Raw genomic sequence first — 17,912 nt, forward strand, 5'->3', positions numbered from 1 at the left:
GTGGGCCTCAAGGTGTTTGAGGGTATAATAAACGCCACGCCCTGACCTGGAAGAACTTGTAATCTAATTGCTAGTGGAACAGAGAGACACGGGTGGAGTGGGGAGACACCAGCTGGCACGTCCAGCTAACCAGGATTTCTGGAATTTCAGCGCAGGCTTCTCTTTTCATAAACCTACCTATGCTCCCGAGGGCCCTGAGATTAGAGGAGAGGAAAAGGCTGCCTTAATGTCTGAAGGGAGAATGGAGGCCCCGTAAGGAAACTAACTCATCGTGTGCCGAGGCGCTGGGGGTAGTGCATCTTAGCTAAGAGGACAAGTGAGGTGAGGGATGTACCCCAATGCAACACTCAGCACTATCCCCAAGGACCCTTCTGTCCGGGTCACTCAGAAACTTGCTTCAAGTTCCTCAGTGGAACGCATCCTCAAAATGAAAGCGTGGAGCTATCCTCTAGGGCTCTAAACATGAACCACTGGGTTCCCCTTTGAGGATGGAGACACTCAGGGGTGGAGAGATGCTGTCAGGGACCTGACAGGACCAACAGTGGCAGGAGCAGAGGTGGAGCCCAGGAGTGGCGGTAGCAGTGAGAGTCCTGGTGGCAAAGAGGAGAAGCAAGAAGGTGAATATGAACCTTCCGAGTGTCAGAGCCAAAGATCACTGGGTTCAACTCGAGTGCCCTCTTTCCCAACACAGGTAGGCAGGCACGATCGGGGCCACCAACTGGACATTCGCTCCACACACACCGGTGGGAAGAGGGTTGGGGAAGTCAAAGACCCCACCAGAGACCTCTCTGTTTATTGTGTCCTCCCTGACCTCCTGCCAGACCTAAGGGGCTTGGACAAAGTACTGGTACCAGAGGTCCACTGCCTCAGTGTTCTTACCCGGAGTGGGTGGGCTGGGGGAGGGACCAATATCCCTGGGTGCAGGGAATGATTTGGCTACGTTCAGCTAGATCAGACATGCCTACCTGCTTGGGCAAAGTCAGCTGTTGAAAATAGGCAGGGGAGGCGGGTGTGTGTGGAGGGCCAGTGAGGCATCTGGGGGTGAAGTGAGCCCAAGTATGCCCAGTGGAGGGCAGCAAAGAGCCAACTGGCCAGGGCTACCAGCTTGTGTGGAAGAGCTGGGTGGGGGTGGAGGGCCTAAGTTCAGGAAGATCTCGCCCCCACAGAAACACATGCAGGGTGGTGGGAAACTCATCTGGCAGCTGTTTAAAAAGCAAAAGAAGCGCACCCCCTTTGGAAAACCGTATGCTGTGTGCAAACAGAAGCGTCATTTCCTCAAAGGCCTCGCCACGTGGAAGTATGCTCTACACTTGGATTCCCCGGGACCCTGGTGGGAATCCCGGCTCTACACTCACTAGCCACGTGGACATCTTCAAGTTTCTTAGCGTGATTTTCACAGCTTTAAACCAGCATCAGGAACTCTGCTCTTCCGGGATTTTAAGAGCGGAGCCTGAGTGTATGAAAGCTCTGAGCTCAATGCCAGCGTGTACGGGAGTGGAAAAGGCCAGGCAGACTTGGAAATGAGGTGCCAAGGATAGTCAGGGACTATCCTCCTCCAGGGCCGTCCCCGGGCTCCTATGCTGATGACTTTTGCACATGCAGGAGACTATTCGGAGTTCTCTTTCTTTTGTTTTCTGAGGATGTCTACCCCTGGAAGAAGCAGCAGGCCCTGTCTAAATTATTCTTAAATTACAGATGACCAAAGCTGAAGCTACAAAAGCAGTTGCGTACCATGCTGGGGGCAAGCCTCAGTCCAAAGTCCAAGCACCTGATAAGACATACATTTATTTTCCAGCAGAGTAAGTCCCATGACCCAAGAAAACGGCAGAGAAGATGACTATGGAAAAGAGAACAAAAAAAGTAGAAGAACGAACTTGGGTGACCAAAAAACCATGTGACAGTGGCTGGAAAAATTGAGAAACATATTCAGTGGGCAGTGAATCTGACAGGAAGACTAATTAAAAATAAAATTCCCCCCACCCTTTCCCATTACTTCAGTTCCAACTACAATTATTAGTCTTAAGCCTGCATTGGTGAAAACTAGAACAAGTATTTGAGGTCAGGAATTTAGTGTTAATTGTTCCTGCCATTTAGAAGGATTAAATTGACAGGTACAGTTGTTTAAAATCTTACATTCCTACTGTCAAAGTTAAATGCTCACACATTTAATATTCTTGTTCCAATAGCAAACACTGGGGACAGTGCGCAGACAATAAGGGTTAGACTAATAAACAATCCTTCTTAACAAGGACCTTTGCTCCCTGGCCCTGTCCATCCCTCCCTGCAGCCTGAGGTACACGTGGAGGTGAGGCAGGAGAAGGACTCAGGTTCTCTGTATGCCCGAGACCCAGGTGCAGCACACACGTTTTTTCTGGCAGCGTTTTCTGCTCCTCTAACACTTTCTGTTGAATAATTTGCTTCCGTGGGTTGAATAAAATGGAAGCACTCTGGCATAATTAATATTTATGATGTAAAAGCATCCTTACAGGCTTTTAAAGATCGTAAGTGACTTTTATCACTGAGCGAAGCCCAGGCATACCTTTAGCCTTCTCTCTCCAGGTATAAGCAAGAGGAGAGAAGTATCTTATTCAGATTTGCCTCAGTCAATTTTGAACTTGCCTCTAGAACTTTCTTCTTACATTAATCCTTAACTGAGTCTCACCCAGACCCGCAATGATTTGACGTGCTATGTTTCATAGTGGGGATACGGTACTGAAGACATTTTTGGTAGAAGTTACACACCAAATTATGTGAATGGCCCAGCATCCAGGGTGAGCACAGCCATGAGTGGGCATGGATGTTCATGGGATGGAAGGAGCCTGCCCATCACTTTGCTCCCTCCAAACCCTTGATTCCACTTAGATCCCTTGGAGCCCAAAACTTATGCGACACCATAAGCTCAGGAGAACATTCCTCCAGAACATCACAAGTGCATCTCTGCTTTTGGGCTGAGCCCAAAGGGGCCCAGTCCAAGCAGCGGTTCATGACAAAGTCACTGAATGACGGTACCACTCAGAAAAGGTTCCCGGCCCTATGCTAGAAGATCCCATATATGCCTACACGTGAGTAACATAAACTTTGAAGATGGAATTTTAGAAGCACGTGCAAATACATCTCGAAAGAAAAAGACAGAAGGCATTCTCTTTTTGATAAAATTAAATCTGAGATGACACTTTCCCCAGACTCTACTTTTTAATTAGCTTTTCTTGTGAAAACACTCCTACTGCCACACACAACTTTTGAAAAAACACATCTCAGGAACATATGTCCCCAGCAGTAGTCACTGACAAGCGGTACTTAAGGTGAAGGTCAAACAGATGTGGGAAGTGACCGGCAGACTCAACAAAATGCCACCTGGCCTAATCTGCTCTCTAGGCTGGTGCCAAAACGTTCGCACGCAGTCCCTGCCATAAAACCCAAGCTGTTGGGCTCACTGCCATTTATATTTGTGAAAGGTGGTTGTTTTTATGACTAGAGCATGGGGAGACTAGATTCTGAATTATAATCAACTTCCAATTATCTGGTCTAGTGGTGTAACAATGGTAAATGAAAGTGACACTTCGAATGCCTTATTTCAGCTTATAACACATACTTTTGCTCATGCTAAGAACTGATTTTTAAAAATCAATTTAGACTTTCTTTGTCTCTCACTCACCTATGACCAATGGGCCTTGCTGACCAAACAGAGAAGGAACTGGATAGAAAAGAGGAACAATTAGTCAGAGCTACCGGGTTGACTAATTATTACACAGGATATGGTAGGATGTGACAATCCATCTTCTCAAATCAGACATTCTCCAAGAATTGGATGAGACTGTACTGCATCTCTGTATCTATGAGTTTGTTTCTGTTTTGTACATGGCCCCATACAGAGTCCTATTACATCTCCAAAAGATGCTTATTAAGGCACTGCTTGAAGAAAATCTTTAAATGCACTCTCTTCTTATTTATGCCTCTGTTATAAAGTTTCGTCAGCCATGGAGCCAAAATTTGGTATAGCTTTACCTATCTGTCATAATACTGTCCTCTATACTTACTAAAGAAAGCATGTTTTATAAAATGAGAGGTAAGCCCTAGCCTGTTGGGCTCAGTGGATAGAGTGTTGGCCCTCAGACTGAAGGGTCCCGGATTTGATTCCAGTCAAGGGCGCATACCTCAGTTGCAGGCTGGATCCCTGGCCCTAGTCAGAGAGTAAGGCAACCAATCAATGTCTCTCTCACATCTTTGCCTCTCCCCTTCCCTTCCACATTCTCTAAAAATCAATGGAAAAATATTCTGGGATGAGGATTAACAACAAAAAGACCAGAGTCATGTCCAGCTCAAGCCATAATCCATTTTTATTCCTTTGCAGATTGTAAGGGGGTGAATTTCTTGATCCAAGTGCATTTTAAAACTGGCCTCACTCCATAGAGAAGATATAACTTCGGTAGATTGGGGACCTCCTATATGTACACAAATGCTTCTTTTTATTTCTTTCAACTTTTCAGGATTGCCCATTTCCTCTGGTTCCAGTCCCACCATCTGTGCTATCCTTTGAAATACTATAAAATGTTTTGCTGTGCCTGTCTCTGTAGAGCTTGGAACGCCTTTGAGACATTATCTCACTTTGTTATTTCCAATGGGGCCAACTGTGTTGTGTTTACCCCAGAGATCACTGCTAACATCAGCCACTCTCTCAAACTGGAGTGGCTTATAGAGCTAAAATGAATTAACCAATGGATAGGAGTCAAATGCAGGAACCCAGTACCCACTGGTGGGACAACAGACCTTGGGCGTAAAATCATGGTACCTAGACTTTGGTTAATCACAGGACAGCAGGGATGCTGAAATCCTGCTTTTCAGAGCACTTTTCTTTAATCACTTTCAATTGAAAACTGGTTGCCTCTCATATGCACCCTGACCAGGGACAGGGAGTGAACCCACAACCCAAGTACGTGCCCTTGACTGAGAGTTGAACCCACCACCCTTTGGTGTGCAGGCTGATGTTTTAACCCCTGAGCACACCAGCCAGGACTGATTTTTTGGGCTTGGTTACTTTGTTCATTTGTTTTTGTCTATCCCTTGAATGAAAACCCTATGAGAGCAGGAGCCTTGCTGTTTTGTCGCTCAGGTGACCTTAGGACCTGGAACTTCTCTTATGCTTAATAAAGGCACCTGGCACATAATACTTGCTCAGTGAGTGCTGCTGAGGGCCAAATGACCACACAGAGCTCTCCCGGGGGCAGTGCTTTTAAAGAACATGCAAGATGGAGAACAACTGCTTCGCTGCCAAATCCCGTGTCTGGTTAAAGAAGCAAAGGCGTGGCAATGACTACAGGCAGGCCAGTGCCACAGATGAGGCAAGGACACTTGCCTCAGTCCTTGTGGATTTTCGTTCCCTGGAAAAGTCTCTGGAGGCAAATAATCCTTCAGGGCCCATAAAAGGTGAGCAGCATACAGCTTCCCAGGCAATTCTATCTACTCCCTTCCCTCGTTTTTAGTAACAAATGAGGTTCAGGGGAAAGTCACAGAGAGAAACGAATGATAAGGGATGAATGATGGCTCTCTCATTTGGGCTGTGGTCTCCTGTTTTGAAGCCAAAACACAATCATTCTGGCAATTCTGCAAAAGGTCAAACACAGGGTTACCATATGACCCAGCAATTCCACTCCTAAGCACATACCCAAGAGAAATGAAAATGCAGACTCACACAAAAATGTGCCTGCAAGCATCTGTGGCAGCATCATTCATGATAGCTAAAAAGTGGAAACAACCCGAGTGTTCAACTGTGAATGGATAAACAATGTGGTACATGCGTACAATGACTATTCATCAGCAACAAAAAGGTACAAAGTACTGACAGGCTACAGCATGGATGAACTCAAAACTAGTATGCTATGTAGAAGTCGGTCACAAGGGACCACATATTATATATGATTTCATTTACATGAAATGTCTAGAATAGGCAACTCTACGGAGACGAATTAGGTTGGTGGCTGCCTGGAGCTGGGGGGTACAGGGCTTCTTTTTGGGGTAATGAAAGTGTTCTGAGAGTAGAGAGTGATAATGGTTACCCAACTCTGTGAATGGTGCACTTTGTAAATAACTATTAAATGATTTACTTTAAACTGGTAAACTGTATGTTTGAAATTCCTCTCAATTCAAAAGACAAAAGCTCATGCAATAACCAAATTCTTCTGCAGTTTGCAGAGGACAGGGGAATGCTGGAGCCCCTGTACTTCCCTCTTGGGAGGAGAAAAGCAGTCCTGGCCTGTAACATCCGGGTTACATTCTGTGGACGTGACCCAGCCCCCTTTGCCCTCCACACTAGCTTGCCTTGCGCCCCGATTTGACTTCTGCTCATTCAGCAGACTTTTGCTGAGCACCTACTGCGTGCCAGGAACCGTGCTGGCCCGGGACCTGCAGAGGAAGGGGAAGCAGGCCTTGCCTTCAAGGACCAATCACTTTCATAATTATCCACCCAACCACAGGCAGGAAGCAGCAGCAGGAGAGTCCGAGTGGTATTCTGTTGTGGGTTGTGGGCAGAAAAGAATGTTTCATGTCTGGGTTCCAGAGGGTGGACTCATGTCCACACCAAAATAGCACACATGGGTGTGGGATGCAAATATCTCAGAGCGTGGGGTGAGGGGGAGCCCCAGGAGGCAGACCTGACAGGAAGCTGAAGGCACAAGCCCCAAGGCCTCTAGCCGGTGCCAGCACTATCCACCCTTAAATTCCATCTGGCGGCCCCGTGGGCGTTTCCATTTTGTTTATTTTTTTAAAAGGGAAGAGGAGATGGGGGAGGAGGGAGAGAACAAGTTATTACTCAGCATTTCCATCGTGTTTAATGTTTGCAAAGCACTCCTGTCCTCACTCAGTCCTGAACTGCCTGAAATAATAAAGGAATTTGAGAATCCAGCCAAGAACTCAAAGTACTTAGCAGATGTAAGAACCTATCACTGCATCTGGCAAGGTGGGCACTATTAATCCAATGACATAAATACTATTTTTAAAATTAATCCAAAATAACAACCTCTATAAAGCTGACATGCTATTGGGTGATGAATGAACTCAGTAAGCTCATGGTCTAAATCTGCCCATTCACACCTTGACGCGTGTCCACTTTTACAGAACAGGTGCTGATGTCCTCTTTTGAAACGCCAGAGTCCTGCGGCTGGCACGCCCAGTATTTTATGGCAACAGTTAACAAGAAACATCAGTTTCCTGCTGCCAGCAGACAGCACCGGGATCATCACGCTACAGATGCAGCGCTGATAAAGTATGACTGTCTCTCAGCGGGCCAGCGCCTCCTGCAAGCACGCTGCGGTGTGACCTGCAAGTGCGAGGAGCACCGTGGCTTCGGAACTCAAGCTCCGGAATGATGTGAAATCGACGTGTGTGTGTCTGTGTGTGTTTATACTGAAAGTTAACCAAGCCCAGTGACCACCTTAGCTTGTCCGTAAGACTTCTACCTTCAGCAGTGTTCATCGGTCAACTGGGAGGCTACTTGGTAACATATAAATAATATGTACACTTAAAATTACCATGAATATGAACCTTATGAGGACAAAGTGCTTCCATTAGCTATTTCAGAAAATATGTTGGGGTCATATAAAAATGAAAAGAGAATTTTGAAAGTGTATTTAACAGACATCATCTGCTTTATTTCAGATCAACGCTCTATCTTTCTTCCCACACTCGGCAGGACAATTAGAAAAGCTGGACTATACCACACACACACACTAAAGAGCTAACACGGCAAAGCTAACAGTTACCAGGTCAAGATCTGGGAAAGACCAACTCAGAAAGATGAGGCCAGGATGTGGGGCTGCGTTTATCATGGAGCATCTGCTGAATTAAGAAAAGGTTCCTGCGTCACAAGCAGCATCTCTGACAGCTTTGTGGAGCCAGGAGGACAAAATCTGGAGACTGCCAATGAGTTGGCTATAATTTCAGACAAAATAGACTAAAGAAAAAAGATTACTACAGACAAAGATAATAAAAACAGGTTTAACAAACAGAAATTAAAAGTTGGGATTGTTTCATGTTGCAATGCTAAAATTGTATGCACTTAAAAACAAGTCTGAAACTATATAAAGCAAAAGACTGGCAGCACTGTAAACTGACACAAACTGCAATCATGGTGGAGGATTTAACACATTTCTCCCAGTAACAGAAACAACACAAAAAAGTTAGCATATAGCAAATTTGAAAAAAAAAAAAGACAAAGAAATCAGAACCTAATTGTCTGAAAAAAAAAGACAAAGAAATCAGAACCTATAGAACTTTGCACCCAGTGATCTTAAAAGATACATTCTTTTCAAGCCCACAGGAATAGTTGCCTTTTACCTGTACAATGGAAAAATGTGTGTTCCTAGAAACCAGATAGAATGGTTTCATCTGGCCCCTGAGAGTGAGCTATGTGACCCAGTAAGGTTGAAAGGACTGTGGTTTCACTATGCAAAGGAGTCCCAAGAAGGTAAGTAGGTTGTGCTGAGTGTCTTGGTGACTTAGAGACACCGTGGAATGGATGCTTGGCTGGACCTGAGATGGTGAGGCTGACAGGAAAAGAGGATGGAGCGGGAAAAGTCCACGCAGCCTCCTTTTGTCACCTGCCCTAGGAGCTGCGGGGCACCTGGGGTTGTGTGAAGGAGAGGACAATGCAAAACCCCGCCCTCTGCTAAAACTAAAGGGAGGCAGCAGTCACAGCAGAGTCTTCTGTGCAGTCAGGCAGATGACAGCTTTTACGGCCAAACCCTGCTTCCCATCTCATCCCCACCTTGCATCTTTCTGTCCCGTCCTCAGAAGCTGCACCTGGATTCTAGGTGAGCACTTCTGGCATTCGACCATCACAAGCACTTACATGGGGAGCCGGGCCCTGCAAATCCAGAGTGCCTGCTCTAACAAGGCTCGCCCTATGTGTCAAAATCTGGTTTCCCACCCCGTTCCTGCCCCAATCTTCAGAGAATAAATGGGTCCTAAATGCGGTTCTCTGCTCAGATCCTCAACTTCAGTGGCCTGGATACATGTGCATTGTGCCCTGTGGGTTGGGGTAGACATGTGGATACAGGAGCCCTGCTGGGTATGAGAGCTTGAGTTGGAGCTAGAAGTTGGGGTGGGGAGGTGCAGATGTGATCTGTGCTTTTTAGACAACCCGGAAGTCCTGAGTCCTGTCCTGCCGCCCACTAACAGGTTAAATGGAACCACCGCCCTAGCCCGACCCAGTTGCGGACACATAGTAGAGGGCTTTCTGGACCAGCTGCAGTCCTGACCTAATTCTCTGCAAGAATCTCAGCAACCCCAGTAAGTCCCCCTCCTTTCTCCCCCAGTCTGGCAACATTTGGTGCTGAGTAGAAAGAGCACGTAGCCCTGGCTGGCTGGCATGGCTCAGCGGTTAGTGGGTTTGATTCCGATCAAGGGCATGTACCTGGGTTACAGGTTCCCATCCCAGTTGGGGTGCGTGTGGGAGGCAACCAACTGATGTGGCTCTCTCACATTGATGTTTCTCTCTCCCTCTCTCTCTCCTCTCTGCCCCTCTCCCCTTCCTTCCACTCTCTCTAAAATCAATGGAGCCCTAACCAGTTTGGCTCAGTGGATAGAGCATTGGCCTGCGGACTGAAAGGTCCCAGGTTCGATTCCGGTCAAGAGCATGTACCTTGGTTGTGGGCACATCCCCAGTAGGAGGTGTGCAGGAGGCAGCTGATGGATGTTTCTCTCTCACAGATGTTTCTAACTCTATCCCTCTCTGTAAAAAATCAATAAAATATATTTTTAAAAAAGATTTTAAGATCAATGGAAAAACTATCCTCCAGTAAGGATTAACAACAAAAAAAGAGGCACTTAATCAGCAGTGCCTCCTGGGAGCCCCCACCAGCCCAGGGTCCCACGTGTCTCTTCCAAGCCAGCACTGTGTCAGGTCCTTCTGCAACCAGTAGTTGAGCCCAACATATTCACATACTTGGATTCACATACTTGGATTCTGGTAACTGGGCGTGTTCGCACTCCTGTATTCAGCTGGCTGTTTCGAAATCGCCCTCAGTATGAAATCATATAACCTGAGGACTTCCTGGATTTTCACCCCTCCAGGAAGTGGAGCGTGTTGAAGTTTGCTCTAAGTGCCTTATTAATAAGTAACTTCCACTGTTCCTGCCTCTCGCCCTGCCTGGCAGGAGGCCACCAGACTCACCCTCATACATCTCCAGGATGTGAACCGAGTCTCCGATCTGCAGGGACAGCTCCACCTCTTGAGAGGCATTGTAGTTGTAGATCGCTGGAATGGGAAACAAAAGGGGAAATGGCATCAGTGGCTGTTAAAATGCAGGTCACAGTAGCACATTCTGTGGTCAGTGAACCACTTAGCAACAATGACCCTCTAGTTAATGATTTCAGGTGAATCACCCACCGAGAAGGAGAGAACACCCTCCTGGACCCCCATTACTGTGTTTTATGGAGATCCCTCCACCCAATACTGGTTGGGTGCCTTGTGTGTACCATGTATTGGGTGAGAGACCACGGGCTGGGTGACAGAACACACAGACATGGTCCCTGGGATAGAGATTTTTAGTCTTCTAGGGGAAGAAAGAAATTACATATATTATTACAGAAATAACTACTTAATTAAAATTATAAGAGTTATGAAAGAAAAAAAACAGGCTAAAATGAGAATCCATTGTGGCGTTTCGCTGGTCAGTCCCCTTGTTCATTAGACCACAGCCAGCCTATGACACCACTGAGCTGTGATCTCTAGGGCATGGGGAGATCCATCACCCAGCTTCCATGACAGTGATTGGTGGCCCAAGGACTACTTGTGAGTCCCATATACTCTCCAATAACAGACTGACACAGGGTGCAATGCGGGGGTGGCCAGCTTGCCCCAGTTCTAGGCACCCCGGGGAACTGGGTTGTCCCAGCACCTCCTCATCAAGGTGACCTCAGTCACCACAATCCTTAGGGCTGGCAATGACTGGGCCAGACTGTGAAAACAGTCCACTAACTCTTATAACTCAGAAAGAAAACGACAACCCAATTTTTCAGATGGTAAAGCTGTAAAGGGACGTCTGACCAAGAATCATATATGATGGCTAATGAGCACATCAAATGATGCTCAACAGCATCAGTCTTCAGGGAAATGCAAATCAAAACCACCATGGGCTTCACCAGAATGGCTGTAAGTTTTAAAGGCTGGTAATTGGCAAGAACGTGAAGACACTGAAACCCTCATGCATTGCTGGTAGAAATGTATGTTCAGGAAACTGTTTGGCAGTTTCTTAAAAAGTTAAACATAAGTTTGCAGCACAACCCAGTAATTCCTCTCCCAGCTATCTACAAAGAGAAACGAAAACATGCCTACACAGAAACTTGGTGTGAATATTCATAGCTGCTGTGGTGGGAAGAAAAATAGCCCCTCAGAGATATCCCATCAAATTTCTGCAACCTGTGGATGTTACTGGTGTGGCAAAACAATTGAACCAGTTAAGGATCTTGCGAGGAGGAGCTTTTTCTAGATTGTCAGGGTGGGCCCTGGCTGCAATAACATGCCAGTGAAGAGAAAGAAGGCCACTGAAGATGGAGGCAGAGGTGGAAGGAATGGACTTCAACAGAGAACGGCCACGACCACCAGAAGCTGGGAGAGACAGGAAGGAACCTGTAGAAGAAGCACAGCCTGCCAGCTCTTTGCTTTCAGACTTTGGTCTCCAGAATTGTGAGACAGTATGTTTTAAAACCACTATGCTGCACACCTGAAACCAACACAGAGTTATATGAATGGAGTCATTAGGGTCTTCTATGTAAGTGACACTTTTTCTTCCTTCCCAGTTTGGATGCCTTTTCTTTCTTTCTCTTGCCTGATTGCTTTAGGATTTCCAGCACTACCAGTATGTTGAGTAAGAGTGCTGAGAGCTGACATCCTTGTCTTGTTTCTGATTTTAGAGGAGAAGCTTTCAATTTTTCATCGAATATGATATTGGCTGAGAGTTTACCATATATACCCTTTATTATGCTGAGGTACTTTCCTTCTACACCCATTTTATTGTTTTAATAATAAATGGATGTTGTAACTTACCAAATACTTTTTCTGAATCTATTGATAAGATCATATGATTTTTATCCATTGTTAATGTGGTGTATTACATTGATTGATTTGCGTATGGATGTTTTAATAATAAATGGATGTTGTAACTTACCAAATACTTTTTCTGAATCTATTGATAAGATCATATGATTTTTATCCATTGTTAATGTGGTGTATTACATTGATTGATTTGCGTATGTTGAACCATCCTTGTGCCCCAGGAAAGAAACCTATTTGATCATGATCAAGAAACCTATTATTTTTTGGATGTACTGTTGTATTCCATTTGCTAGTATTCTGCTTAGGATTTTTGTATCTGTATTCATCAGAGATGCTGGTCTGCAGTTTTCTTTTTTTGTGCTATTCCTGCCAGGTTTTTGATATAAGGGTTATGTTGGCCTCATAAAATGTGTTAGGAGGTATTGCCTCTTCTTCAATTTTTTAGAAGAGTTTGAGGATAGGTCTCAAATCTTCTTTGAATGTTTCATAGAATTCACAGGTGAAGCCATCTGGGCCTGGGCCTGGACCTTTTGGGGGAGGGGGTGGGGGGTGAGGTGTTGATGGCTGTTTCAACTTCCTCATTGTTTATTTGTATACTTAGATTTTCCAATTCTTCAGTCTAGAAAGGTTATATATTTCTAGGACCTTACCTATTTCTTCTAGGTTATTGAATTTGGTGGCATATAGTTTCTCATTATATTCTAGTATGATCTTTTGTATCTGTGATGTCTGTGGTAACTTCACTTTCATTTTTTATTTTGCTTTCATGAGTCTTTTCTCTTTTTTTCCTTAGTGAATCTATCCAGGAGTTTGTCAATTTTATTCATCTTTTCAAAGAACCAGCTCTTTATTGTATTAGAAACACTAAACAAATACAAGTAAAGTTGGAGGATACAAAACCAATGTACAAAAATCCACTGTTTTCCTATATGCTAACAATGAACTTCAGAAGATGAAATGAAAAACATTCATTTTGCAATTGCAATCAAAAGAATAAAATACCTAGAAATAAACTCAACAAAGGAAGTGAAGGACCTATATACTGAAAACTACAAAGCATTATTAAAAGAGATTGAAAAGGCACAGTGAAATGGAAAGATATTCTGTGTCCATGGATTGGATCAACATAGTTAAAATGGCCATATTACCCAAAGCAATATACAGACTTAATGCAATCCCCATAAAAATTTCTCAATGTTATTTTTGAAATAAATAGGACAAAAATCACCAAATTTGTATGGAATCACAAAAGACCCTGAATAGCCAAAGCAATCCTGAGAAAAAACAAACGAAGCCAGAGGCATCACACTACCTAACTTCAAATTATTCTACAGAGCTAAGATAATCAAAACCACGTGGTACTGGCAGAAAAACAGACACATAGACCAATGGAGCATAACTGAGGGCCCTGAAATAAAACCACAGGTATATGGGCAAGTAATTTTTCACAAAGGGACTAAAAACACACAATGGAGTAAAGAAAGCCTCTTCAATAAATGGTGCTGAGAAAATCAGAAAGCTACATGCAAAAGAATGAAACTAGATTACAGTTTGGCCACACGCACAAAAATTAACTCGAAATGGATCAAAGACCTAAACATAAGATCTGAAACGATAAATCATATAAAAAGAAAACATAGGTGCTAAACTTATGAATGCTGGTCATAGAGAACATTTTATGAGTTTGACCCCAAAGGCAAGGGAAGTAAAGGCAAAAATAAATGAATGGAACTATATCAAACTAAAAAGCTTCTGCACAGCAAAAGAAACTGACAACAAAATAAAAAAGCAATCAACCGAATGGGAGGTGATATTTGCAAATAATGGTTCCAACGAGTGGTTAATATCCAAAATATATAAAAAACTCACACAACTCAACATCAAACAAACAATACAATAAAAAATGGACAGAGGACCTGAGCAGACATACAAACAGCCAACAGATGTATGAGAAGATGTTCAACTTCACTAGCTAGCAGGAAAATGCAAATCAAAACTACACCTCACACCTGTTAGATGGCAACAAGAGAGGTAATAACAAGTGTTGAAGAGGTTGTGGAGGAAAGGAACCCTCATTCACTTCTGGTGGGAGTGTAAACTGGTACAGCTACTATGGAAAATAGTATGGTGGTTCCTCAAAAAATTCAGAATAGAGTTACTATGCGACCACCAGCAATCCCTCTTCTGGGTATCTACCCAAAAAATTCAGAAACATTTATTCACAAAGATATATGCATCCCTATGTTTATTGCAACATTATTCACAATGGTCAAGACATGGAGATAACCAAAGTGTCCTTCAAGAGAGGATTGGATAAAGATGTATATGGATACATATATAAATACTATTGACTATTAGTCAGCTGTAAGAAAAGATGAAATACTGCCATTTGTGACAACATGGATAGAACTTGAGAATATTATGCTAAGCAAAATAAGTCAGTCAGAAAAAGCTCAGAACCATATGATTTCACTCATATGTGAGATATAAAACTGAAACTCATAGACACAGACAACTGTATGGTGGTTACGAGAGGGAAGGGAGTGGTGGAGAAGAAAAGGGTAAAGGGGGCCAAATATATGTTGACGGAAGGTGATTTGACTTTGGGTGGTGGGCACACAATGCAATATACAGATCATGTATCATAGAAATGTACACTTAAAAGATATATGATCCTATTAACCAATGTCAGCCCCAACAAATTTAATAAAAAGGCAATATGGAAAGTAAACTATAATTAAAAAATAAATAAATAGGTTGAGTGTCAACCTATGAACTGGGAAGTCATGGTTCAATGTCAGGTCAGTGTCAGGGCACATGCCTGAGTTGCGGGCTCGCCAATCAATGATTCTCTCTCATCATTGCTGATTCTATCTCTTCCTCTCCCTTCCCCTCTGAAATCAATAACAATATATTTAAAGAATAAATAAAGCCACTCAGTTTGTAAACCTTTGTTATGACAGTCAATATAGCAGCATTATTCACAATAGCCCAAAACTGGAAACAATTTCACCAATTAATGAATGAATGGATAAATAAATATGGCATATCCATACAATTGAATATTACTCAGCAATAAAAAGGAACAAAATAGGAACACGTTACAACACGATGAGCTTCCAAATCATTATGCTAAATGAAAGCCATATGAAAAGGCATATTTTAGGTTTTCATCTATTTGCAATGTCCAGAATCGGCAAACCTATCAGAGACAGTAGAGCAGGTTATTGGTTGCCTGGGGCTGGGGTGGGAATGATGATTGAGTTCTAAAGGGAGCTGAATGCTGGACTGTGGTGATGGCTACTCAACCGGTGAATTTACTAGAATTCATTGAATTGCATATTTCAAATGGGTGGATTTTATAGAACATAATGAGACCTCAAAAAAGCTGTTTGTTTTTTAAGTAGAATTAAGTCTTATCCTCACTCTTGTTGAATGATCTGCATCCTCCCAGGGAATTATAATCAACTGAGAGGTTCAGTTCTAACTATTTACCCAAAGATCCAAGGAACCTACCATATCCCCCATCTTGCAGCTCTGAAGAGCACATGAGGGAGTCACTGATCCATCTGCCAGATGCCAGGAAGGTGATTAAAAAGGGCTACTTGGGGCAAGATGCTTACCCTTCTGAGCTCAGTTTCCACATTAGGTAATGTAGCGCATGGCACCCACTCCATTGTCTCTGTCATGCCAACTGTGGGTACTTACTGCTTTCCTGAGCCTGCAATGCGTCTGCAGCCTGCCACAGGCTTTTCCTTACATCAGCCACTCTGTCGGTGGGTGAGCAGGAGGGCACCCCTCCACACATCCATTTCAAATGGCCTCTTTTTTTAAGGGAATCCCCCAAGTAGTGTTCTGTTGTCTTTGGCACAGAAGCTGGACAAATTATGTGAGAATTTGTTTACTATTGAACTTTTGCACTAGACTGTGAATCAGAATAAGGATGAGCTGATGACGTGGGTTAGGAGAACCTGCACAGATTTCAGAAGTGGGAGTTAGTTCCCCTCCCAGACCCTTCATGGGCCACCAGGCCACAGCTGCTGTTCCACTGAGGTTCAACTCCTTCATCTGACTGCTTGTTGGCTCAAATGTGTTGCTCGCTGAATATATGGCTGGTTTTGTACAGAAAATAGAGCTCTCATATCCTTGTCTCCCCTTAGCGCCCATTCACTGCCTTCAACTGAGCTGGCTCCTTCTACCACCCTCTCGGCCAGAAACAGGAAGGAGCGAGGCTGCAGTGTCAATGTGCTGTGTAACGGCCACGTGTCCCCTCTTCCTCATTAATAGTCATCAGGGAAGTAAGCAGAAGTGGTCACAGGAAGCACAGAGCACTGGCAGCTCCAGGCACAAGCACCGTCCACGGACTGTTGTATGTGTGTGTACACACACACTCCACAGACCACAGACCATAGCCAGGGGTGGGCAAACTTTTTGACTCAAGGGCCACAATGGGTTCTTAAACTGGACCGGAGGGCCGGAACAAAAGCATGGATGGAGTGTTTGTGTGAACTAATATAAATTCAAAGTAAATATCATTACATAAAAGGGTACGGTCTTTTTTTTTTTAGTTTTATTCATTTCAAACGGGCTGGATTAGTTTGCCCATGGCAGCCATAGACCAATAAGTTTCATTAAAGCCTACTTCCTAAACCTGATAATCAAAATGTTCCAAAAATCACCCCAGCCTTAACTGTCTACCTTTGCCTCCATTATCTGCTTTCCTCTGCTCCAGTCACCTCTTATCCTTTCCTTAATTCTGTGCCAGCCCACGACTTACCCTGCCTGAAAACAACAGCGTATCTTTTTCTTCGTAAGTCCAAAGCCCACATTCGCAACCCAGTCCCACAGGGGACCACTGCCTCCCTACTGGCCTGCACGCATCTCTTTTTCTCTGACGCCCCATAGAAACTTTTCCTTCCAACAGTTTTTAATCACAGGTCATCTTGTGTTATCATCTGCCACCAATCAGAAGGGAAACTCCTCATGAATGAGGGTTTTTACACATGACTTTTTCACATTCCATGGCACTGGATTAGACACAGAGAAGATGCTCAAATCTAAGCTACGCCTGCTTGCCGCAGAAGCGGCAGCTGTGGTTCCCCACCTCTCAGTAAAGGGATCAAAATCTCCTCTCCCACCATGTTTTGCTTATTACACAGAGAGAATCTGTCTTTCCAACTTCAGCTTCTGAAGAGATTCCCACGGGAAGCACACATCCCTTCAACAGTGCCTTTCAGTGCAGTGGGAAGTTTAGAGCAGTGGTCGCCAACCGGTGGTCTGAAAGGTTGGCGACCGCTGGTTTAGAGGGTGTGCATCCTTTCTGTTTCACATCCGTGGGCAACACAATACCAACAAGACTTCCAGTCAGTTACAGCTGCCATATATTCATCCCCGCTATGCCCTTTAGAACCATCCCCTCCCTGGACCCCTCCTTGTGACACCTCATTTCCACTGTATTTGGTGGGTTCCCTTCTGTAACATAGTAACTGTCTGGAGTGAATGCCACACACCACGTTATTTATGAGGAAACAGAGACTCAGAGGGGTAAGCACCTTGCCCCACGTACCCCAGCTTAACAAGCAGCAAGGCTGTCACCAAGGCCGGTCCTGTGATGACCCACTCATCACACAGGTGGGTCTGGAGTGGTGAAGGCATGCCCTGGAACAGCCTGGAAACAAAGCAACGACCCAGACAGAGTCTGGTGCTATTTCAGGAACGGGCGTCAACCAATGCACTCAGTGGGGATCACGCCCACCCCACCCCCCAGCCCCCCGAATGTACGCAACTGTTATAGAGAAAGCCCCACAAGACAGAACTGAAGATCACCTCTACCACTCACACATGCGTGACCTTGGATGAGTCC

General features: G+C 44.4%; 1 protein-coding gene across 2 annotated transcripts in view; it reads right to left on the minus strand.

The window, feature by feature from the left end:
• DOCK5 (dedicator of cytokinesis 5) overlaps window positions 1-17,912 on the minus strand; it is a 206,496-nt gene that overhangs the window by 137,212 nt on the left and 51,372 nt on the right. For both annotated transcript variants that reach the window (XM_059695951.1, XM_059695950.1), the window contains exon 2: window positions 10,166-10,249. In XM_059695951.1, coding sequence (XP_059551934.1) covers window positions 10,166-10,249 — 84 coding nt within the window. The remainder of the gene's footprint in view (window positions 1-10,165; window positions 10,250-17,912) is intronic.

Source organism: Myotis daubentonii, chromosome 5 (assembly GCF_963259705.1).
Source record: "Myotis daubentonii chromosome 5, mMyoDau2.1, whole genome shotgun sequence".
NCBI classification, from domain to species: domain Eukaryota; kingdom Metazoa; phylum Chordata; class Mammalia; order Chiroptera; family Vespertilionidae; genus Myotis; species Myotis daubentonii.